The sequence below is a fragment of the Ranitomeya variabilis genome, chromosome 2, assembly GCF_051348905.1.
Source record: "Ranitomeya variabilis isolate aRanVar5 chromosome 2, aRanVar5.hap1, whole genome shotgun sequence".
In the NCBI taxonomy this organism is placed as follows: Eukaryota; Metazoa; Chordata; class Amphibia; order Anura; family Dendrobatidae; genus Ranitomeya; species Ranitomeya variabilis.
Window position 1 is genome coordinate 528,231,733 of NC_135233.1, and position 24,803 is coordinate 528,256,535.

General features: G+C 43.5%; 1 protein-coding gene across 1 annotated transcript in view; it reads right to left on the minus strand.

The window, feature by feature from the left end:
- Positions 1–2,882: 2,882 nt before the first annotated feature.
- The window catches only part of LOC143803871 (uncharacterized), an 86,142-nt gene continuing 64,221 nt past the window's right edge, over positions 2,883–24,803 (minus strand). The window contains exon 6 of the mRNA XM_077281633.1: positions 2,883–3,446. Within this exon, the coding sequence (XP_077137748.1) occupies positions 3,213–3,446 (234 nt within the window). The 3' untranslated portion in view covers positions 2,883–3,212. The remainder of the gene's footprint in view (positions 3,447–24,803) is intronic.

The window sequence follows — 24,803 nt, forward strand, 5'->3', positions numbered from 1 at the left end:
GACCAGGAGTCTGATGGAGATATCACACTCTTCAATATGTGGCCTGGAGTTTTTTTAATTTTATACCCAAAATAGTGTACAGAACTAGGGTAACAGCAAAGACAGTGGAATATAGGCCTGAATGGCCACAATTTGTAGGCCAAAAATAGGCCAGGAGTCTGACGGAGATAACAGACTTCAATACATGGTCTGTATTTGTTTTATTTTATACCCCAAAATAGTGTGCAGAACTCGGGTAACAGACAGCAAAGACAGTGGAATGTAGGCCAGAATTGCCACAATTTGTAGGCCACAAATAGACCAGCAGTCTGAAGGAGATTACAGACTGTTGAATAGGTGGCCTGTATTTTTTATTTTTTACCCCAAAATAATGTATAGACCAAGGGTATAGCAGACAGCCCAAAAAGTGGAAGGTAGGCCTGAAAAGCAACTATTTGTAGAGCACAGATAGACCAGGAGTCTGACGGAGATAACAGACTGTTCAATACGTGACATGTATTTTTTTTATTTTTTACCCCAAAATAGTGTATAGACCCAACATGTGGCCTGGAGTTTGTTTTTTTTTGTACTCCAAAATAGTGTAGTGTAGTCTCTTATAGATCCGATGATGCTGTGTGGCAAGCCAGTCATTGTAATACCACAACAAAGATGGCTGCGGTATTACAATGCATGTGAGACAATCCCTGCATGCTCATTGGCGCTCTAAAGAGTGCCAAAATTGCAGGGCCGAGACCTGGCCTACTGCCGAATAATCCTGCAAATGCTCGGTACTCACCGAGTACCGTGATACTTGGGCGAGTAAAGAGTAGTGGCAAGCACATTCGCTCATCACTAATTTTCATCCTTTCTTCCTTGGAATAATTCTGTGAGATTCCTGGATCGCCTTGCATGTACTTCTATTTGAGGTCTAGCCACAGATTTTGAATGATTCAGATCAGGGGACTGTGAGGGTCATTGTAAAACCTTCATCTTGCGCCTTTAGAGGAAGTCTAGTATGGATTTCACAATAACAGTAATTTTGACCAGTGGTGCCAAAACTTTCACGTGCCACTGTATGTAAAACCACAAAGATCTGTTATAGTTCATATCATGATATATTTAGTTTGGAAATAACCCATCACATCTAATAAATTTTTTTCTATTCCGTTTCTAGACTTTACTGTGAGTGTAAGCAAATTAAGTTGACTGTGATGTGCAGACCTGTTTACCTATTCCTATGCAGTGCTCCCCAAATCAGGGTTCCTTGATTCTATTTTGAAGCAGGAATAAGGCTAAGTGCACACGTTGCTGAATTGCCGCGGAAATTTCTGCGGCAATTCTGCAACTCCTGCCGCGGGTATATCGCATGCGGAATGGCATACGTTTTCCTGCTAAACACTAGCATTTTGCAAGCATAATTAGCTTGCAGAATGCTAGCGCTTTCCAAGCGATCTGTAGCATCACTTGGAATACTGATTGACAGGTTGGTCACACTTGTCAAACATAGTGTTTGACAAGCGTGACCAACTTTTTACTATTGAGAGATCGTGTTAAAAATAATAATAAAAAATCATGATATTCTCACCTTCCGGCGTCTCGCGCAGCTTTTGCGCTCCTCGCTATGCTCTGGTCCCAGTAATGCTTTGCGTCGTGACCCCAGATGACGTATGGTCTCGCGAAGCCGCACATCATCACAGGTTATTTTCGCAATGCATTACTGGGACTTGAGCGTCGCGAGGAGCGGGAAAGCTTAGCGGGACGCTAGAAGGTGAGAATATCATGATTTTCTATTTTAATTCTTTCTTCTTTTTTTTTTTTTTTTTTACAATTATATGGTTCCCAGGGCCTAGAGAAGAGTCTCCTCTCCTCCACCCTGGGTACCAACCACACATGATCTGCTTAATTCCCGCATGGTGGGCATAGCATAGCCCCATGCGGGAAGTAAGCGGATCAATGCATTCCTATGTGTGCGGAATTGACACAATTCTGCACTTTAATGAACATGCTGCGTTTTTTTCCGGAATTTGATTCCGCAGCATGTGCACAAAAAATGTGGAATGCATTCTAAAAATAGGATGCTTAATGTATGCGTTTTTTTCGCGGTTGTATCACGTTTTTATAGCGAAAAAATGCGAAAATTCCTATACGTGTGCACACAGCCTAAAGCTCCTTAGGAGTATAAATACCTATGGAGGGGTATATACATGCTAAAATTTTGGGTATTGTATTGAATGAAAGGTTAATGCACATGAGAATGTTGTGTGCAATGTGGCACATAAAGTAACTGAGAGGTAATGAATGGGGCCAACTGCACCCACAGAAGGGAATGCCTTCATACTACTGCATGCAATTGTTTTTGATTAAAGTAAAGCCAACATATCACACTTTTCTTGCACAGCTTGCATACAACTTGTTTGGGTCTCCCTTTTTTTAAAACATTTTGCATGAAAAAAGTCACAAGGAATTTGTGAATACAATGGGCCCGATTCATCACGACCAGCATTCTTCGTGCCAGTCTTGAAGAGGAAATGTGCTGGACACACACTCCCAATTCACAAAGAATCATAGGAATGGAGTGAGGAACACCTCTGTGTGTGTTGCGACAAATCCTACTTAAGTCCCTCCTGGTGTAAGATTTGTGATGTAGTGAAAGACACTAATTGTCATGAATTTGACAAGCGGCAGTCACCATGACCCTGCCTCACACTAGCTTCATCCGCTTTGTTAGAGTGGGGCAAAAATGACATCAGAACACCAAAAGTCACACATTTTAGCACAGCCTCAAATTGTGCCAAAATTTTGCTAATTTTCAAAGCCTTTTATGCCAGAATTTTTATTTAAAAGCTTTGATGAATTGAATCCTTTGTTTGCAAAAGGTTTCTGAGTGCATAATTTATGGCAATTGATGCCGGCTGTTTGAGCTATTGCTCTGCTGAAGTTAATGGTAAAAATAACCTGACCTTCCATTGCCTTTTTCTATTTGCAGCAAGTTATGTTATGTTTGCCAAGTTAATAGGGATGTTAATGCTTTTTTCTGTAAAAATAATGGAATATAACCTATATAAAAACAAGAATATAATTTTCACGTTAATGTTCACTATGCAAAGCAAGTTAAACAGACACTGCTGAAAGTATTAATTTAATTACTCATCAAAAACCTGAAAGAGAACAACATTTACAGTTAAAGTATGAACATTGCACTCGAAGTGCAAATGTGAATGTGCGCTTTCCTTTCAATCCTCTGCTATCCCAGTATCCTCAGACTTCCTTTTCCGTGATCTATTCAGTTTGTTGTTAAATAAGAATCTCTCGATTGCGCTTATCTGCTGCTGTATACTAGAAATATCATAGTTATCTTTGTTGGTGACAGTGACCTCAGTACTTGTACTGTTCGGCAGGTTAATAAGATACGATCTTACAGATTCAGTCATGGCAGGACAGAGATTTTGCTTTCCAGCCAGATTTGTCTAGAAAGGAAAAAATATGATACCAATTAAACAAGAAAATATTTGCTACCAATGCAGACAAATGCTGTGATCACATTATATTTACTTAAAACAAAATACTTAGTTTAATAGGGTTGAAAAAATACAAATGTTCATCTAGTTCAACTGAAGGATGGGAAAGCTAAACGGAAGGGTTGTTTGTACAACCACAAAGCATCATCTGGTCAACCCCAGAAAAACATTTTTTTCATCCTGATCCCAATTTTCGTTAAACTGCACCAAACATTCAGACAAGAACTTTAAACAAGCAGAATTATATTTTAAACATAAGTATCCAAGCTTTTTTATTTTAAGCCATAAACCATTCCCACTGTAACTAGTTGTTGAGTAACGCCACGTTCACATGTTCAATATTTGGTGAGTTTTTTTACCTCAGTATTTGTAAGACAACACCAGGAGAGGAACAATCAAAGTAAAAGTCTAATAGAAACACGTCACCACTTCTGTATTTATTACCCACTCCTGGTTTTGGCTTACTAATACTGATTAAAAGGGAACCTGTCACCTGGTTTGGCAGTTCTAAGATACGGCCACCGCCTTTCGGGGATTATCTACAGCAGTGTTCCCCAACTCCGGTCCTCAAGAGCCACCAACAGGTCATGTTTTCAAGATTTCCTTAAAATTGCACAGGTGATTGAATGCTTGCTTGTCCAGGTGATTCAGTTATCACCTTTGCAATACTAAGGAAATCCTGAAAACATGACCTGTTGGTGGCTCTTGAGGACCGGAGTTGGGGAACACTGATCTACAGCATTCTGTAATGCTGCAGGAACATCAAGCTGCTTGGAGATGGTCTTATAACTTTTACCTTTAACATGTTTGTCTACAATTTTCTTTCTAATATCCTGAGACAACTTGTTCCTTTGCTTTCTCTGGTCCATGTTGAGTGTGATACACACCATGTCACCAAACAGTACAGTGAGTATTTGTAACCCTATATACAGGCCCACTCACTGATTCCAAGATTGTAGACACCTGTGATGCTAGTTAGTGGACACACCTTGATTTAACATGTCCCTTTTGTCATATTATTTTCAGGGGTACCATCATTTCTGTCCAGGCCTATTTCATGAGTTTTTTTATTTAAAAATTCTGTTGAAGTATGGTTGAAAAGCAATATCTGACCTATATCACTTCTCCCCTATGCCTCAAAACTGCTGGAACAACACGTCCATCTTGAACTGTCCTCCCATCTGTCTTCCTGCTCCCTCTTCAACCGCTTACAATCAGGCTTCCGGTCACACCACTCCACTGAAACTGCCCTAACTAAGGTCACCAATGACCTATTAACCGCCAAGAGCAAGCAACACTACTCTATCCTCCTCCTCCTGGACCTTTCCTCTGAATTTGACACAGTGGACCATTCCCTGTTGCTGCGGACCCTCTCATCCCTTGGCATCACAGACTTGGCCCTATCCTGGATCTCATCATACCTAACTGACCGGACATTCATCGTCTCACACGCCACTTCCTCACCTCGCCACCTATCTGTCGGAGTCCCACAAGGTTCAGTTCTAGGGCCCCTGCTCTTCTCCATTTACACTTTTGGCCTGGGACAGCTCATAAAATCTCACAGTTTTCAGTATCATCTCTACGCTGACGACACACAGATCTACATCTCTGGACCAGATATCACCACCCTACTAACCAGAATCCCTCAATGTCTATCCGCTATTTCATCCTTCTCCACTAGATTTCTAAAACTTAACATGGACAAAACAGAATTCATCATCTTTCCCCATCTCACGCGACCCCCCCAACGAACCTATCCATTACAGTAAACGGCTGCCCACTCTCCCCAGTCCCACAAACTCGCTGTCCCGGGGTAATCCTTGACACTGATCTCTCCTTCAAACTGCATATCCAAGCCCTTTCCACTTCCTGCCGCCTTCAACTCAAAAATATTTCACAGATCCGTACATTCCTAAACCAAGAGTCTGCAAAAACCCTAGTCCATGCCCTCATCATCTCCCGCCTCGACTACTGTAACCTCCTGCTCTGTGGCCTCCCCCTAACACTCTCGCACCCCTCCAATCTATTCTAAACTCAGCTGCCCGACTAATCCACTTGTCCCCCCGCTATGCCCCGGCCTCTCCCCTCTGTCAATCCCTTCACTGGCTCCCCATTACCCAGAGACTCCAGTACAAAACCCTAACCATGGCATACAAAGCCATCCACAACCTGTGTCCTCCATACATCTGTGACCTCGTCTCCCGTTACTTTCCTGCACGCAACCTTCCATCCTCACAAGATCTCCTTCTCTACTCCCCTCTTATCTTCTCTTCCAACAATTGCATACAAGATTTCTCTTGCCCATCACCCCTACTCTGGAACTCTCTACCACAACATATCAGATTCTCACCTACCATCGAAACCTTCAAAAAGAACCTGAAGACCTACCTCTTCCGGCAAGCCTACAACCTGCAGTAACCACCGATCGACCAAACCACTGCACGACCAGCTCTATCCTCACCTACTGTATCCTCACCCATCCCTTTTAGGATGTGAGCCCTCACGGGCAGGGTCCTCTCTCCTCCTGTACCAGTGGTGACCTGTATTGTTTAAGATTATTGTACTTGTTTTTATTATGTATACCTCTCCTCACATGTAAAGCACCATGGAATAAATGGCGCTATAATAATAAATAATAATAATTTTCATAGATCTTTTATTTTGTCAGATTCAAGTTATTTCTGTGACGATTGTGGGTTTTTCTGTCATGAAACGAGGGGTACCAACAATTTTCAAAGAAAAAAAGTTGTTGTTCCAGCGTCTGATAAAATCGTTCTTTCTTTATTTTAAGTCCATTAAAAGTTACAAAAATTACAGAGTTTGCATAGATAGGGCAAGGGAGCAAGACACGTTTTGAACGCTCACTTGCGTTCTTTATCAGACGCTGGAACAACAACTTTTTTTTCTTTTAGCATATTATCTGGTGTGGATCCACCTGGTTCCATGCAAGCTGAACTTCAAGTACCAGGTGAGCTGGCTTTCTCTGTACCAACAATTTTGACCATGTGTGTAGGTTGCGGACACCATGCCAAATTTGAGGAGCTCCTGACATGCCAAAACAGCAGAAACTCTCACAAGTGACGTCTTGAGGAATTTTTCTAGCAGTGTAGAGAGCATTTTTAACCTTCAGGTGATTCACAGAAATGTATAACAAGGGGCTAAGTCAATGGAAAATTACAAATTTTTTTTCCACTAACCAGTTACTTTGACACACATTCTTAATTTTCAAAAGGGATACTAAGAGAAAATGGACTAAAATATATGTTGCAATATCTCCTGAGCATGCCAATGCCTCATCTGTGGTCGAAAACTACTTTTGAGGCACCGTGAAAGTTCAGAAGGGAAGGAGCGCCATATTGTCATGTACTTTTTGCTGGAATGGTTGAGTATGCCATGTCACATTGGTAGAGCCCCTAAGGTCCCAGAACTGCAGAACCCCCACCGTAAGTGTCCTCATTTTACACTGTGTTCCAAATCATGATGCAAATTGGATTTAAGTGTCTTAAAGATTTAATTGTTTTGTTTTTCAAATAAACTCGTGGATGGTATTGTGTCTCAGGGCTCAATGAATCACTGAAATCAATCTTAAACATGTGATAATTAGTTTCCCAGGTGATTCTAATTAAAGGAAAACTCAAAAATGATGTTCCACATTATTATGCAGGTCACAGGTTTCAAGCAACATGGGAAATAAAAAGGATCTCTCTGCTGCTGAAAAGCGTTAAATAGTGCAATGCCTTGGACAAGGTATGGAAAACATTAGATATTTCACGAAAACTTAAGAGTGATCATCATACTCTGATGAGATTTGTGACTGAAACAGAGCACAGACAGAGTTCATGCAAATAAAGGCATAATGAGGAAGTTTTCTGGCAGACAAATTCATTGGATTAAGAGAGCAGCTGCCAAAATACCATTACAAAGCAGCAAACAGTTATTTGAAGGTGCTGGTGCGTCTGGAGTCCATCGAACCTCAAGGTGTAGGATCCTTCAAAGGCTTGCTGTGGTGCATAAACCTACTATTCGGCCACTCCTAAACAGTGTTCACAAGCAGAAACGGTTGCAGTGGGCCCAGACATATATGAAGGCTAATTTCCAAACAGTCTTGTTTACTGATGAGTGTCGAGCAATTCTGGACGGTCCAGATGGATGGAGTAGTGGATGGTTGGTGGATGGCCACCATGTCCCAACAAGGCTGCGACGTCAGCAAGGAGGTGGAGGAGTCATGTTTTGGGCTGGAATCATGGGGAACCAGCTAGTAGGGCCCTTTAAGGTTCCTGAAGGTGTGAAAATGACCTCAGCAAAGTAAATAGAGTTTCTGACAACTTTCTTCCATGGTCTAAAAAGCAGAAACGTGCCTTCAGGAGCAAAATCATCTTCATGCATGTCAATGAATACCTCTGAGTAATTGGCTGCTATGGGCATAAAAGGAGATAAACTCATGGTGTGGCCACCATCTTCCCCTGACCTCAACCCTATAGAGAACCTTTGGAGTATCATCAAACAAAAGATCTATGAGGGTGGGAGGCAGTTCACATCAAAACAGCAGCTCTGGGAGGCTATTCTGACTTCATGCAAAGAAAAACAAGCAGAAACTCTCCATAAAGTCACAAGTTCAATGGATGCTAGAATTGTGAAGGTGATATCAATGAAGGGCTCCTATGATAACATGTAACTTGGCCTGTTAGGATGTTTTGGAGTTAGATAGCTTTTTTGTTCAGTGAATGTGACCTCCTAATGCTGCAAATTCCACAAATGAGTATTTTCAGTTCTTTAAAACATATCAAATGTTTAGAAATACTACTGTGCCTAATAATTTGGAACAGTGCATTTTGAGTTTTATTCATTTTGGAGATTATACTGTTATCATTGGGAGGTTTCTTCCATAAAATTCGATGTATACTCTAACGGGTGATGACTTTTATTAGACTGTCATTTGCACTGACCATTTAGGAAAATCCGAGAAAAATGTCATTTGCATAATAATTTGGAACATAGTGTATATACTACACTTCTCAATGAATTCATCCAATGGCGCAGTGATCATATTGACACGATGGATGTGTCACAGAATTTTATACCATTGGGCGGTGAAGAAAAATATTTGTTCCACAAAAATTTTGCTTTAGCCATACATGTATTTGCCATCACTGTTCAAAACGACTTCACCTATAAAACTGCCACACTAGTTAACCCATTCAGTGAACACTGCATAAAAAAATAAATAAAAAACGTAGTATAAACTTTGCTTTTTCATCATACCACCAACCAAAAAGTGGAATTAAACACGATCAAAAAGTTGAATATAAATAATAGTATTGCTGAAATTGTCATCCTGTTCCTCAAAAAAAAAAAGCAGTCATACTACCGTGAGACATAAAAAAGCTGCAGTTCTCAGAATAAAGTGGTGCAAAAACAGTTTTCTTTTTCTATAAAATAGTTGAATTTGTGAGCTTTTGGAGAGTTTCTGCTTGTATTTCTTTGCATGAAGTTGGAATAGCCTCCCAGCGCAGCCAATGACTCAGAGGTATTCTTTGTAGCATAACAATATTGCCTTGTGCTGGCGTGTACTCCGGAGGACAGAGAATGAACTTCAATACAATATTGCGGCCAGCATGCAGCCAGCGGATAAGGAAAGGGTGAATCAAACACCCGAACCCCGCCCATATGACCCAAAACAGGTCCCGCCAAATTCAGGTGACAGGTTCCCTTTAAAGGGCCCTACCAGCTGTTTGCCCATGATTCTGGCCCAAAACACGACTCCCCCACCTCCTTGCTGACGTCACAGCCTTGTTGGGACATGGTGGCCATCCACCAACCATACACTACTCCATCCATCTGGACCATCCAGGGTTGCTCGACACTCATCAGTAAACAAGACTGTTTGAAAATTAGTCTTCATGTATGTCTGGGCCCACTGCAACCATTTCTGTTTGTGAACACTGTTTAGGGGTGGCCGAATAGTTGGTTTATGCACCACAGCAAGTCTTTGAAGGATCCTGCACCTTGAGGTTTGAGGGACTCCAGAGGCACCAGCAACTTCAAATAACTGCTGCTTTATAATGGTATTTTGGCAGCTGCTCTCTTAATCCAATGAATTTGTCTGGCAGAAACCTTCATCATTATGTCTTTATCTGCATGAACTCTACAGTTGTGGCCAAAAGTATTGACACCCCTGCAATTCTGTCAGATAATACTCAGTTTCTTCCTGAAAATGATTGCAAACACAAATTCTTTGGTGTTATTCTCTTCATTTAATTTGTCTTAAATAAAAAAACACAAAAGAGAATGAAGCCAAAAGCAAAACATTGATCATTTCACACAAAACTCCAAAAATGGGCCAGATAAAAGTATTGGCACCCTCAGCCTAATACTTGGTTGCACAACCTTTAGCCAAAATAACTGCGACCAACCGCTTCCGGTAACCATCAATAAGTTTCTTACAATGCTCTGCTGGAATTTTAGACCATTCTTCTTTGGCAAACTGCTCCAGGTCCCTGATATTTGAAGGGTGCCTTCTCCAAACTGCCATTTTTAGATCTCTCCACAGGTGTTCTATGGGATTCAGGTCTGGACTCATTGCTGGCCACCTTAGAAGTCTCCAGTGCTTTCTCTCAAACCATTTTCTAGTGCTTTTTGAAGTGTGTTTTGGGTCATTGTCCTGCTGGAAGACCCATGACCTCTGAGGGAGACCCAGCTTTCTCACACTGGGCCCTACATTATGCTGCAAAATTTGTTGGTAGTCTTCAGACTTCATAATGCCATGCACACGGTCAAGCAGTCCAGTGCCAGAGGCAGCAAAGCAACCCCAAAACATCAGGGAATCTCCACCATGTTTGACTGTAGGGACCGTGTTCTTTTCTTTGAATGCCTCTTTTTTTCTCCTGTAAACTCTATGTTGATGCCTTTGCCCAAATAGCTCTACTTTTGTCTCATCTGACCAGAGAACATTCTTCCAAAACGTTTTAGGCTTTTTCAGGTAAGTTTTTGCAAACTCTTTTTATGTCTCGGAGTAAGAAGTGGGGTCTTCCTGGGTCTCCTACCATACAGTCCCTTTTCATTCAGACGCCGACGGATAGTACAGGTTGACACTGTTGTACCCTCGGACTGCAGGGCAGCTTGAACTTGTTTGGATGTTAGTCGAGATTCTTTATCCAACATCCGCACAATCTTGCGTTGAAATCTCTTGTCAATTTTTCTTTTCCGTCCACATCTAGGGAGGTTAGCCACAGTGCCATGGGCTTTAAACTTAGACACAGGAACATTCAGGTCTTTGGAGATGGACTTGTAGCCTTGAGATTGCTCATGCTTCCTCACAATTTGGTTTCTCAAGTCCTCAGACAGTTGTTTAGTCTTCTTTCTTTTCTCCATGCTCAATGTGGTACACACAAGGACACAGGACAGAGGTTGAGTCAACTTTAATCCATGTCAACTGGCTGCAAGTGTGATTTAGTTATTGCCAACACCTGTAAGGCTGTGTTTCCACGGTCAGTAAACGCTGCTTGTTTGACGCTGCAGCGTCAAACAAGCAGCGTCCAGATGTTCCAGCATAGTGGAGGGGATTTTAGGAAATCCCGTCTCCACTATGCGTGGAAACCCGCACGCGGAGGCCCTGCGACTCCGGACATGCTGCGCGTCTTTTCAGAACGCAGCATGTCCGTACACCTTGCGGGGACGCAGCGTCCCCGCAAGGCATATCACAGGGCCCTATGGCGAGGGGTGCGATGATCCCGGATGTGTACTGTACACATCCGGCACCATCGCGTCCCAGAAAGGGGGCGGGGCTTAGCGCCGAGCGGCTTCGCCGCTGCGCCGATACCGGCCCCCAGACGGAACGTGGAGACATACCCTTAGGTGCCACAGGTAAGTTACAGGTGCTGTTAATTACACAAATTAGAGAAGCATCACATGATTTTTCGAACAGTGCCAATACTTTTGTCCACACCCTTTCTTATGTTTGGTGTGGAATTATATCCAATTTGGCTTTAGGACAATTCATTTTGTGTTTTTTCATTTAAGACAAATTAAATGAAGATAATAATACCAAAGAATTTGTGTTTGCAATCATTTTCAGGAAGAAACTGAGTATTATCTGACAGAATTGCAGAGGTGTCAATACTTTTGGCCACAACTGTATATGTGCTCTGTTTCAGTCATAAATCTCTTCACAGTATGGCCGGTTTCACATTTGCGGTTGTGTCCGCAGTGTTTCTTCCGCAAATATCCGCATGCGTTGTGTATTCCTATATTTAACATTAGGGACGCATGTGCCAAAAAACCGCATTGCTGTCTAGCACATGCGTTGCACCAGAGAAAAACATGTCTAGACACTGATAAGCCACCCCCCCACACACATACAAGGTGATAAAGGGAGGGAGTAGACATTTGCAGGTCACTACTCAGCAGACAGCCAAGCAAAGCAGACAGACCAAAGCACCTTGGAGGAAACAAGCCTCTGAACAATGTGAGTATATCCTAGCCAATGCCTTTATTTTCTATCCTAGCCAATGCCTTTATTTTCTATTTTCTGTCTCTACATGTCCTAATTTCTGCCATTTCTTTCTGCATGCATCAGAATGTCTTCTGATGACGAGCAACATCCTGGGCTTTCTGAATCCGAACATGTCAGTAAAGTGAGTACTCACCTCCTCAGATTGGTAAGTATTCACTGTCACATCTACACATATGACAATTTTTGTTTTTCATTTTTTTAGAGCACTTCTACTGCGGCAGAGACTGGGCAGGAGCAGCGGAGTCACGGACGGGTGGCAAGGCGGCAGCGTGTACGTATACAAGGCTGACTGTTTACTGTATCCTTACTTTAGTATTCTTGAATCTTCCTTTCTTTACATTTTTCTTCTGGAATCCTTTTGTGTCTTGACTTTCCTTATTCATGCCATTTCTCAGCCTCTGTTTTCTTTTTTTTCCTTATGTTAATGTATCCAACATTAATATCTTTATTTAATTTTTAGGTTCCCGAACGGGATGAAGACCTCATAGAAAATGACCTCCTCATCTCCCTGGTCCTGGAGCGAGTCCTGTTGTGGGACACCCGGGTTCCACAGCACTCGGACAACGTGACGATCCGGCGCCTATGGAATGAGGTGGCCAAAGCGATGTGGGATGGCTGGGACAACGCCCCGACTCGGGTCCGAAATGCATTTGGTAAGTATTGCAATGCAGTGTGAAGCAGCAGAGACCTTGGCCGTGCTCACACAACTGTGTGTGATGAGAGAAACTCTCAGGAGTTTCTCTCATCACACACAGTTGTGTGAGCACAGCCAAAAGTCCATTGTCTGACCATTATGTTTTGTTTTTTCAACAGTGGCCAGTGTCAAAACACGTTGGCGTTCGATGAAGGACCGCTTCAACAAGGACCTGCGTCAAGAGAGCCGTGTTCCCAGTGGTTCAGGAGCAAGGATCCGAAAGTACAAATACCATCGCGTTCTGGCGTTTTTAAGACCGGCCCTTGCCCAGAAGTATTTCTCCCGTGCATTAGGTTGTGTTGTATTGCCATAATCTGTGTGTTTCTATTCCACAGGAGTTGGCGTCTGGTTAATTTTTGGTATTAATTTTTTTTCCCTTTTTTTCACAGCACATGGAGCAGCACTGTTGGCCCAGGTTCTGGAGCGGTCCTTCATCAGCCACGGACCTGTCCCAGCCATCCAGCAGCGCTGCAGCAAGTGGGCCTTCCACACAAACTGAGACCAGGAAGCTGGTCCATCAGGTCTTCCCCTTTCCCAGTCCTCTGCCACTGCCCCTATTTTTTGGGGCTCCTCCCGGCAGCGGCAGAGGGCATCGGACAGGTCCCTCATGCCCGAGTTTTTGCACTTGAGCTCGGTTTTTCACGAAGGACTCAAGACTTTGGGTGACCGAATGGATATTTCCCTTAGCCACATGACTACACGTATTCAGGAGGTCACCAAAAACCTTGACCAAGTAAAAGCCGACCTCCAGAGGCCAGCACATCATTTTTTTAACCAAATTGAGCAGGGCATGTCAGAACACCTTAGGCTACTTTCACACTAGCGTTAACTGCAATACGTCGCAAATGCGTCGTTTTTGCGAAACGCCGCATCCAGCAAAAGTTTTTGCTGGATACGTTGTTTCGTCATAGAGTAACATTAGCGACGCATTTGCGACGCATTTCCAAACGGTGAATGCGTTTGGCGGCGTTTGGGCGTATGGTAGCGGTCCGTCGGGAGAAAAAAACGTTACATGTAACGTTTTTTGCTCCCGACGGTCCGCTTTTTCCGACCGCGCATGCGCAGTCGGAACTCCGCCCCCACCTCCCCGCACTTCCCCGCACATCACAATGGGGCAGCGGATGCGTGGGAAATATGCATCCGCTGCCCCCGTTGTGCGGCGGAGACCACACTAGCGTCGGGAACGTCGGCCCGACGCGCAGCGACGGGTTGTTCCCGACGCTAGTGTGAAAGTAGCCTTACTCCTGATCTCCAGCTGAGTGTCATGCAGGCCTGCAATGCTGCTTACGTGCAGGCTATGCAGCAGAGTCGGTATTTTCAGCAGACAGTGGCGGCATATCCACCTGTGCCTTCACGGTCACGATTAACCTCAATGCCGACCTCTGCTGCATACCACTGCACGGCCACCTCTATTCCTAGCACTGCCGGACACCAGTACAGCACCACCACCATGCCGAGTGCTGTTGGACAGCCCACCACCACCACCATGACAACCGCTGCTCCTGCTTGGACCTCCACTGACACCACGATGCAGCAGGACCCAGGCATGGCCTTCCGTACCGCCACCACCACAATGCAGCAGGACCCAGGCATGGCCTTCCGTACCGCCACCACCACGATGCAGCAGGACCCTGGCATGGCCTTCCGCTCTACAAGCGCTATGGACTCTGGCATGGCTGCACGCTCTACGAGCACTATGGACTCTGGCATGGCTGCACGCTCTACGAGCACTATGGACTCTGGCACAGTGCAGCCGGACCTTGACAGGTCACCCACCACGACCATGCCATGACATATGAGCCCACCGAGGCTTCCCAGAACCCGGCAATCCCAGAAAGGAAAAAAAAAAAACAGTGGACTCTTAGTATTCCTCCCCCTTCACCTCCCAGTGTGTCTGTAATGTCAGGTTTGTCTCACCCTTCCAGTGCGTCTCAAGCCTCTCATGTGTCAAGCCCTATCCCTGAACTACCAGACCCTACAAGTTTCATTGCCCCTTCTCCTGCCACCTCTGCTTCGTCCACAGTTAGCCAGGCCTCACAGCTTCACACCCCCGTTTACATCACAAGCAGGCGCAGTTAAATAAAAAGTTTGTGTATAACAAAATAAATAATATTGTTTTTTGCCCCCAATTATGTGTGGTTTACATGTGTATTTCACCGCCGTCAACACACACCGTGCGCCGAACACTTTTTTTGGCCACATCTTAGCTACAGTAGTTAGCAAATAAGACTGCAGCTTTGTGTGTCTTTAGTATAGAGATATGAGGTGGGCCAAAAAATTAATACTTGCATTATCTCCATAATCTCGTCCTTCTGCTTAGTCTGTGACTAGTGTTGCAGACTGAAGAGAAAATGGCGGAAATAAAATGCAGAACTATGCTCAACAGGTCAGGTGTCTACAAACTCATTAGTTAGGACGCCTGACCTTGTGAGTAGAGAACTGCCTTGTATAACCTCCATTTTCTCTTCTGTGTACGTAATCTATTTCACACAAAGTGAAGGGACGATGGCGGTCATACACGGCATATCTATGCTCACCTGTACATGTGTCAGAAATAGTGAATTCATGAGGCTGTTATATGTGCATCATGAATTCATTATTTCTGACACCTGACTTGATGAGTATAGATCTGTTTTGTATGACAGTCATTGTCTCTTCAGTCTGTGTCCAATGGATACTGCAGAACAGAATCCGGACGCAATGACGTCAACAACCTTTAAAACAACATGGCTGCCGTCACATTTACATTATGTGGTCAGTATTTTATATCAGTATGTGTAAGCCAAAACAAGGATTGGAACAATTAGAGGAAAATTATAATAATAACATATCTAGCACCTCAGCTATTATCACCCACTCCTGGTTTTAGATTACAAATACTGATATGAAATACAGACCAAATACTGCTAGTGTGAGGACAGCCTTGGTTTGTAGAGGACATAGGAGACATGGTCAAGACACCAAAAAATAAAGTTTATTAACGAGAGATATTACTAACATTTTAGAAAATAACTGGTACAGATAAAATCCCAACAGGACATTTACACAACATTGTCCTGCCATGACACACGCCCAATATCCGAATCATAAAAGTCAGCAAATTGGTTCCGCATGTGGCCAACTTCAGCTGTTGACCGCAGCGGGTGATGTTGGTAATCGGGCAGTGGGTGTGCAACTGGTTCATCCAGTTCAATGTTGGGCCGCTCCTTAGCCATTATGTAATTGTGCAGAACCACACAGGCTTTGACCACCTCGTCGACTGTCTCCATTTTTAGATTAATGGCTGATGCAAGAATGCGCCATTTTGAGACTAGAATCCCAAAGGTACACTCTACTGTTCTTCGTGCCCTGGTCAGTCTGTAGTTAAAAATCCTTTTAGTGTGGTTCAAGTCCCGACTGGAATATGGCTTCAGTAGGTTTTCACACATCTGAAAGGCCTCATAACCAACCATAACAAATGGCATTGGTGGACCTTGAGTGTTGGGGAGCGGTCGTGGCCGTGGAAAATTAAAATTTTTGCCATACACACGCCGGCCCATATCAGAGTTCTTAAAAGTCTGTGAATCGTTGCCACGGCCAAAAGCTCCAATGTCCACGGTGATGAAGCGACAGTCCGCATCGGCTATTGCCAGGAGCACAACAGAAAAATATTTTTTATAATTGAAGTACTCCAATCCTGTTCTGGCTGGTTTGATAATGCGGATGTGCTTTCCATCCACCGCTCCCAAACAGTTGGGGAAATCACACCCACTCCAGAATTTTTCCGCAATTTCAATCCACATGTCCAAGGTGGGTAGGGGTATAAACTCATCCCGGAGTACATTACAAAAAGCCCGGCAGGTGTCCGCAACTATTCCAGACAGGGTGGATATTACAAGCCGGTATTGGAAGTGGAGGAATGATAAACTCTCCGGTTGCCAGAAATCTGGAAGAAAATAATTTAAAGAAAAAATTACAATCTATTCTATTTATGGTGTTGTTATGCTAAAGACAGAAAGGAAAATACCAAAAAAATACATGTCAGAACACCCAAAATTTGCACTGCCATTGGTTTAGATTTGTTACGTACCTTAATGTAACCAGCAGACGTTCCTCTGGTGGAATCGCTCTACAGAGCTGGATGTCATGTCGATGGTAGGGTTCCTTGGACACGAGCAAGCAAATCCCGGAACGAGTCTTGCGACATCCTTGTATATTCAGGGAATTTGTCCGGGTTGGCATTAAGCTCGCCATACAGCATGTGATAGGCTCCACGGCTCTCACGTAGTTCAATAATGGGGTGTCTCCAAAAACGCCTACGACGTCTCCTTCTCGATTTCTGTCTTGCTCCCAAGCAAATGCACAGGCAAGAAACAGCTTGATGCTTAAATCCAGGTTGAAATAAAAGCTCTCCATGCGAAGATCTATTATGACACAGGATACAGTAGCAAAATCTGAAGATTTCAGCTGTACAAGGGTCTAAATAAAGATATCCCATAATACACGCCCTCTGTAGTCACATTGGCGGTGTCTGGTTATCTAGATTTTTCTCCTGTAAAATTTGTCACCATGCGCACCAAAAACGCAAAGGCAGGAAAAAACGCATTGAGAAGCGTGCAAACGCGGCATTTTTTTAACCGCATGCGTCTAAAAAACGCCGCGTTTGGACGTGTTTATATGCGTTTTTTACTGAATTTGCGGATTAAACGCTGCGGATTCTAACGCAAATGTGAAACTAGCCTATGATGATCACTCTAAGTTTTCGTGAAATATCTAATGTTTTCCATACCTTGTCCAAGGCATTGCACTATTTAACGCTTTTCAGCAGCAGAGAGATCCTTTTTATTTCCCATATTGCTTGAAACCTGTGGCCTGCTTAATAATGTGGAACATCATTTTTAAGTTTTCCTTTAATTAGAATCACCTGGAAAACTAATTATCACATGTGTTTAAGATTGATTTCAGTGATCCATTGAGCCCTGAGACACAATACCATCCACGAGTTTATTTGAAAAACAAAACAATTAAATCTTTATCACACTTAAATTCAATTTGCATAATAATTTGGAACACAGTGTAATTCTGGCCTCTCGCCATGTACATTTCTAGAGTGACATGAGGAGATCATGTGTAGTGGTGACCAAGTATTTGTGCAGCCATGGTCAAAAGAAAATTGTGTGCTGTGTCAATGAGAGTCTCAAACGGTTGATGATGATGAGACACAGTTGACAACAAGTGATGTTTAGCAGTGATGAGTGAGCACAAAAATGCGTGGTTGCTCATCACTCCTATCAAGCAGGTCAAAGTGCTCCAGTACTCATCTCGAGTTAGGAGTATAATGGAAGTCTATGGTAAACACGCATCGAGATAAATGGACACAGCGCCTACTCGCATTGAACCTGTGACTAGCACATTCAATTTTTAGGTAATATGCCCATATTTATATTCTCAGATTTTACCGGTCTAAGCTATTTAACTAGGTTAATGCGTGTGTTTTGATCTCGGAAGCATGGTTTGAATGCGCTTCACATGGGCATTTCTATTACACTTGCTACAAGTAAGGGTAGGTATCTATAATAATGGTAAATGCAAAATTACTTTTTTGTGTCAGAATTGTTTACCTTTTGCAATTATTTTAACATCATGCTATCCTTTAAGTGTATATCTTGTAACAAGTCATTGATCTGTGAAATCCTGTGTTACAATGTGCATTTACTGTAATTAAATACATTCAGCACCACACAGTGATGTGGAGTTATGATTCATCTGGGCTAGAGGCACCCTTTTATTAAACACGGTATTATATTGAAATAAATTCATAAAGCAAATAATTTTATAAATATACCTTTTGTGAAAAAAAAAAATCTTCTTTATCCTCTAAGTTTTTATATTTTAGAGGTTAGTATGTTTCAGTTTTAGTGGAGTGTGGCCCCCTTTTAAGAAAAAGGATTGTTTTTTTGTGAACCATTATGTTTATGCATGACCATAAAGACAGAATCGGGCAATGAATGCATGGAAAGAAGACCTCATGTAATGGACTGTGGAAGAGTCCAAAACAAAGAAGGTGGTAGGGCTTGCCTATAAAAGAATATTTTCTCAAGTCAGGAGAGTGACCTCATCTCTTACTAGATCCATATGTAAATGCTCAAGTAAAAAGTCACATAGAGTCAATGAGAGTAACTATCCAAACAGAAAAAGAAGCCAAGAATTTGCATCTGTTACAAGTGCTGCTAACACTTTAGGATTTCTGATGCCAAAATTTTCAAAAATTTAGCAAAAAGCCAGTGAAACAGATTCTTGAAAATCCTTGCAATACTGTAAACTAATGTGTCAGAAAATTACTCCTGCTTTTATTACAGCTTTTTAAATAAGCAACACTGCATTTTGAAAAGTTTGGCTACACAGCCTGGTGCACAGTGCCACTACAGAGTCTGACACCCACTGAGTCTGACACTGCCCCTCACTCGAGCCGTGTTCTATCCCTATGCTAGTAAGAGCAGAATGGCAACACTACACATGATTCGGCGGTTAAAGGGAACGTGCCATAAAAAAAAAAAAAAAATTCCAGCAATTGAAAAATGTAAAGAATTAATGTTTACATTTTCTTAAAAAAATATTATCATTTGTTTATAATTTAGTAAAATATGAAAAATCATTTTAAAAAGTTTGGCATTTCCACTTTTAAACACTAGGGGAGCAGCTACTGAAATTTGACAAAAACCTAGTGTACAACTAGTTCACATTACTGCACTGCAGTAATTATGGGCGGAGTCTGGTGACATGGGTGTGATGTCTCCTCTACTTCTGGGTGTTTGCTAAGGGATAAGAGAGGATTCAGGAACACAGTGAGAAGCCATTTTGTTGGTGACTGCAAAGTTATACTGACAAGTAAACAGTCACAGAGGATGGCAGGCAGCAAGGATTCTGGGAGACATGGTGGAGGGAGCAGGGTGACAGCAGCACAGAGTATTTCAGGAGAGCAGTGTGCAGTTCTTTGGCACCATGTTCGGTGCGCAGAGCAGCCACGGATTTACATAGAGCGCTGTCTTTTATACACATGTATGGACCGTCTGCTCCACAAAAATCCAGGACACATTTCTGCTGATTGATGGCCTGTTCTGATCTAGACATTGCATGCAAAGACCCTATTCCCCTCCTCAGATCCTGTCCTGGCGATGTGTGAAAGCGAGGCGACAGGCGCAGTACAGGGTTACGCTGGGAAGCAGCTGGGAAATGTAGCCACATAGTAACGATAAAAATGAGACATCTCTCTTCAGCTGCCTCACCAGCCCTCCCCTGACTGCACCTAACGTAGGTCATGCTGCCCCCTCTATGACCCCAGACCCGTGTGCAGGTGATCAGCCCGAACCAGCCTAGAATGGGTCCCCTTTCTGAAGATAATACAGCCATATAGATCACACATAATACTGTTATATAGTTCTCACATAATACCTCCATATAGATCACACATACCACCACATAGATCACACATAATGCCGCCAGTGTTCTCACCACCATATGCTTCTCACATAATACCGCCATATAGATCACCCATAATGCTGCCACATAGATCTCACATAATACCGCCATATACTTTTCACACATACCGCCATATACTAATCACATAATACCGTCATATAGATCACACAATACTGCCATATACTAATCACATAATACCGTCATATGGATCACACATAAAACCACCATATAATTCTCACCTAGTACTGCCACATAGATCACACATAATCCCACAATATAGTTCTCATATACCACCGTCATATAGTTTTTACATCATTCCACAACACTGATCAAACATAATACCGCCATATAGATCACATATAATACCGTCACATAGATCACACAATACTTGGCGGCATAATGTGTGATATTATTTATATATTATAATATCTCGGCATAATGTGTGGTCTTTATGGAATATTATGTGATAAATATATATAGCGGCATTATACGTGATCCATATGGTATTGTGCTGCTCTAGGGAGGTCTCAGAGATGTATGGTGGAAGGAGCAGGGTGACAGGAGCACAGAGTATTTCAGGAGAGCAGTGTACTGGTCTATTGGGGGGGGGGGGGGTGCTTACACTCACACGCTCCCAACTGTATACATAGCCTTTACTGGCTATTAAAATGGGGGACACCCCCCAAAAAAATATGTGGAGCCCCCTATAATTAATAACCAGCAAATACTATGCAGACAGCTGCGGGCTGACATTAATAGCCTAGGAAGGGGCCATGTATATTGTCCCCCCCAGGCTAAAAACATCAGCTCTCAGCCGCCTTTTACATGCGCCTTTTCTGGCGCTTTGCCTGGCAATTTCCACTTGCCCTGTAGCGGTAGCAAGTGGGGTTCATATTTGTGGGGTTAATGTCACCTTCATGTTGTCCGGTGACATCAAGTCCACGGCTTAGTAATGGAGAGGCGTCTATAAGGCACCCATCCATTACAAATCCTATAGTTATATTGTAAATAAAGACTCGGCCAGAATAAAGTCCTTTATTAATCTTTTTTAAACCATACCGAATGCATAATCCTCGACTCCCTCATCTCCCACAACAAAAATAATAAACCATAATGGGGAAAGACAAGCAGGGGGGAGAGGAGTGCATAGGAGGGGATTAGATACTGACTGCTGAGCCGTGTATCTAATCCTGTCCTGTGTGATACCGACTGCTGAGCCGTATATCTAATCCTGTCCTGTGTGATACTGACTGCTGAGCCGTGTATCTAATCCTGTCCTGTGTGATACCGACTGCTGAGCCGTGTATCTAATCCTGTCCTCTGTGATACCGACTGTTGAGCCGTGTATCTAATCCTGTCCTCTGTGATACCGACTGCTGAGCCATGTATCTAATCCTATCTTGTGTAATACTGTACACAGGACAGGATTAGCTACACAGGACTAGATTAGCTACACAGGACAGAGGTAGCAGTGGTAGATGGTATACAGAGGCAGGTAGCATGGTATACAGAGGCAGGTAGCAGTGGTATACAGAGGCAGGTAGCAGTGGTAGGTGGTATATAGAGGCAGGTAGCAGTGGTATATAGAGGCAGGTAGGAGTGGTAGGTGGTATATAGAGGCAGGTAGCAGTGGTAGGTGGTATATAGAGGCAGGTAGCAGTGGTAGGTGGTATATAGAGGCAGGTAGCAGTGGTAGGTGGTATATAGAGGAAGTAGCAGTGGTATACAGAGGCAGGGAGCAGTGGTAGGTGGTATATAGAGGCAGGTAGCAGTGGTAGGTGGTATATAGAGGCAGGTAGCAGTGGTAGGTGGTATATAGAGGCAGGTAGCAGTGGTATATAGAGGCAGGTAGCAATGGTAGGTGGTATATAGAGGCAGGTAGCAGTGGTAGGTGGTATATAGAGGCAGGTAGCAGTGGTATACAGAGGCAGGTAGCAGTGGTAGGTGGTATATAGAGGCAGGTAGCAGTGGTAGGTGGTATATAGAGGCAGGTAGCAGTGGTATATAGAGGCAGGTAGCAGTGGTAGGTGGTATATAGAGGCAGGTAGCAGTGGTATATAGAGGCAGGTAGCAGTGGTAGGTGGTATATAGAGGCAGGTAGCAGTGGTATACAGAGGCAGGTAGCAGTGGTAGGTGGTATATAGAGGCAGGTAGCAGTGGTATATAGAGGCAGGTAGCAGTGGTAGGTGGTATATAGAGACAGGTAGCAGTGGTATATAGAGGCAGGTAGCAGTGGTATACAGAGGCAGGTAGCAGTGGTATACAGAGGCAGGTAGCAGTGGTAGGTGGTATATAGAGGCAGGTAGCAGTGGTATATAGAGGCAGGTAGCAGTGGTAGGTGGTATATAGAGGCAGGTAGCAGTGGTACAGTTATATGAAAAAGTTTGGGCACCCCTATTAATCTTAAGCTTAATGTTTTATAAAAATTGGTTTATATATCACTGCTACCTGCCTCTATATACCACCTACCGCTGCTACCTGCCTCTGTATACCACTGCTACCTGCCTCTGTATACCACTGCTACCTGTCTCTATATACCACCTACCACTGCTACATGCCTCTATATACCACTGCTACCTGCCTCTATATACCACCTACCACTGCTACCTGCCTCTGTATACCACTGCTACCTGCCTCTATATAAGACCTACCAGTTATTAGATATGTGAAACTGAAATAGCTGTTGCAAAAAAAAACAATTTTTATAAAACATTAAGCTTAAGATTAATAGGTGTGCCCAAACTTTTTCATATAGCTGTATATAGAGGCAGGTAGCAGTGGTAGGTGGTATATAGAGGCAGGTAGCAGTGGTATATAGGGGCAGGTAGCAGTGGTATATAGGGGCAGGTAGCAGTGGTATATAGGGGCAGGTAGCAGTGGTAGGTGGTATATAGGAGCAGATAGCAGTGGTAGGTGGTATATAGGGGCAGGTAGCAGTGGTAGGTGGTATATAGGGGCAGGTAGCAGTGGTAGGTGGTATATAGGGGCTGGTAGCAGTGGTAGATGCATAAGAAAAAAAAACCCTGTACTTACCTTCCGTCCTCTCCCAGGATGTGCTGAATCCTGTTCAGGGCAGAGCAGTGTGACAATCTCCCTGCTGTGCTCTGAACAGGTCGGCAGTGAGCAGTGATTGCAGCCTGTACTGTAATACTAAGTACAGGCTGCAATCACCGCTCCTCGCTGCAGATACTTACCTCGGACCCTCAGAAGCAGCTTCTCCCTGGCAGCTCCTGCCATTGCATGCACTGAGCTGTGTGTGCGATGACAGAGGAAAATAAACAACAAAATGGCTGCGATCTCCTCCCCCAGCTGTGACGTAGCAGCTCAGTGGGCGTGCCCAAGTCACAGCTGAGAGGCAGGAGGAGCGGCCTCAATGAAAGAGATGCGGTCGGAGTCCAACCATTGGCTCCTATGCCCATGGCTGCCGTAAGTGAGGTGTGCAAGTGTCGTGCCCAGACACATACACCCACACTAATGAAAATGGCAGCCTCCAGTGGTAAAAGTAAAAGTGAATAAATAAAAAAGTATGAAAGTAGTACATTTACTTTTGTATTAAAAATAATTGATTATATAATCAATAATTATTAATCCAAAAACTAAAAGCACGACACCTTCCCTTTAAGCTTGACCTCCCAAGATTAGTCAGCATTTTAAAAACAGTAGTCAAGGTTAATTAAACTTTGGGCTGCTCTTTTATCTCGAACCATGAATCCACATGTCCGTTTCTTGGGTTTACCTTTACATGCTACCGGGGCTGGTTTCTGGCCCGATATAATCCCGTTAACGAACCGGGCTTATATTTAATGTGGAACTGGTGGCAGTCCTACTGAGCTGGCTGCACTCTTTTTCACTGGTGCTAGTAAAAGGAGCCTTTCAGCCTGTCAGGGTTGTTAGTGAGTGTGGTGCCACATCAATGACTGTGTGGGTCACATCCTATCACTCCGCATTCCTCCCTGGGCCCATATTGACAGGGGGTGTCTGTGTAAAACTGTACCGAGCTGACCTTATGTGTCCTCAGGGGGTGTAGAACATCATATTGGTGGGGAGTGGGGAGACCGCATTATGTGATCCTTCTGACATAATAGTGACATCAGGCGGGGTGATGAGGTGTGGGTTCATCACACAGGGATTGCAGTACACCCTGGAAGAGATGTAGAGGAGGGCCTCAGAAAACATTGTTTTAACATTTGTAATGATTGGGACTCCAAGAATGGTAAATCCGATGCATTATGTTCAAGGCCTGACAAAAATTAGAAGAAGGCACTGCGATACATGACTGCCCTTACTGCTGTATGGGGCCCAGCAAACAGAAGTAAAGAGCGGGGCCCCCTCTTGTGATTCTGCTTACTGAGCGTCAGGTTGTCGTGTGCCAGTGCTCCGATACAAGCGGCATACAACTTTCTGCAGGGAAGCTTGAGCTCTCATGGCCATGAAAACAACTGTGTGGCTCCATGGGAGTTCCTCTGCCTCCTCTGTGATATGTTGGTGATGGCACATTCGCGATTATGTGATGTAAGGGCGCCAGGATGCCAGTCCAGAAGTGGAGATGCAGGGGATAATATGAGAGGTAAGTATAGAAAACTTTTTTTTTTTAATAATGAATTAAATGGTCTTACGGGAAGCAAGACATGAATTGGGGGTG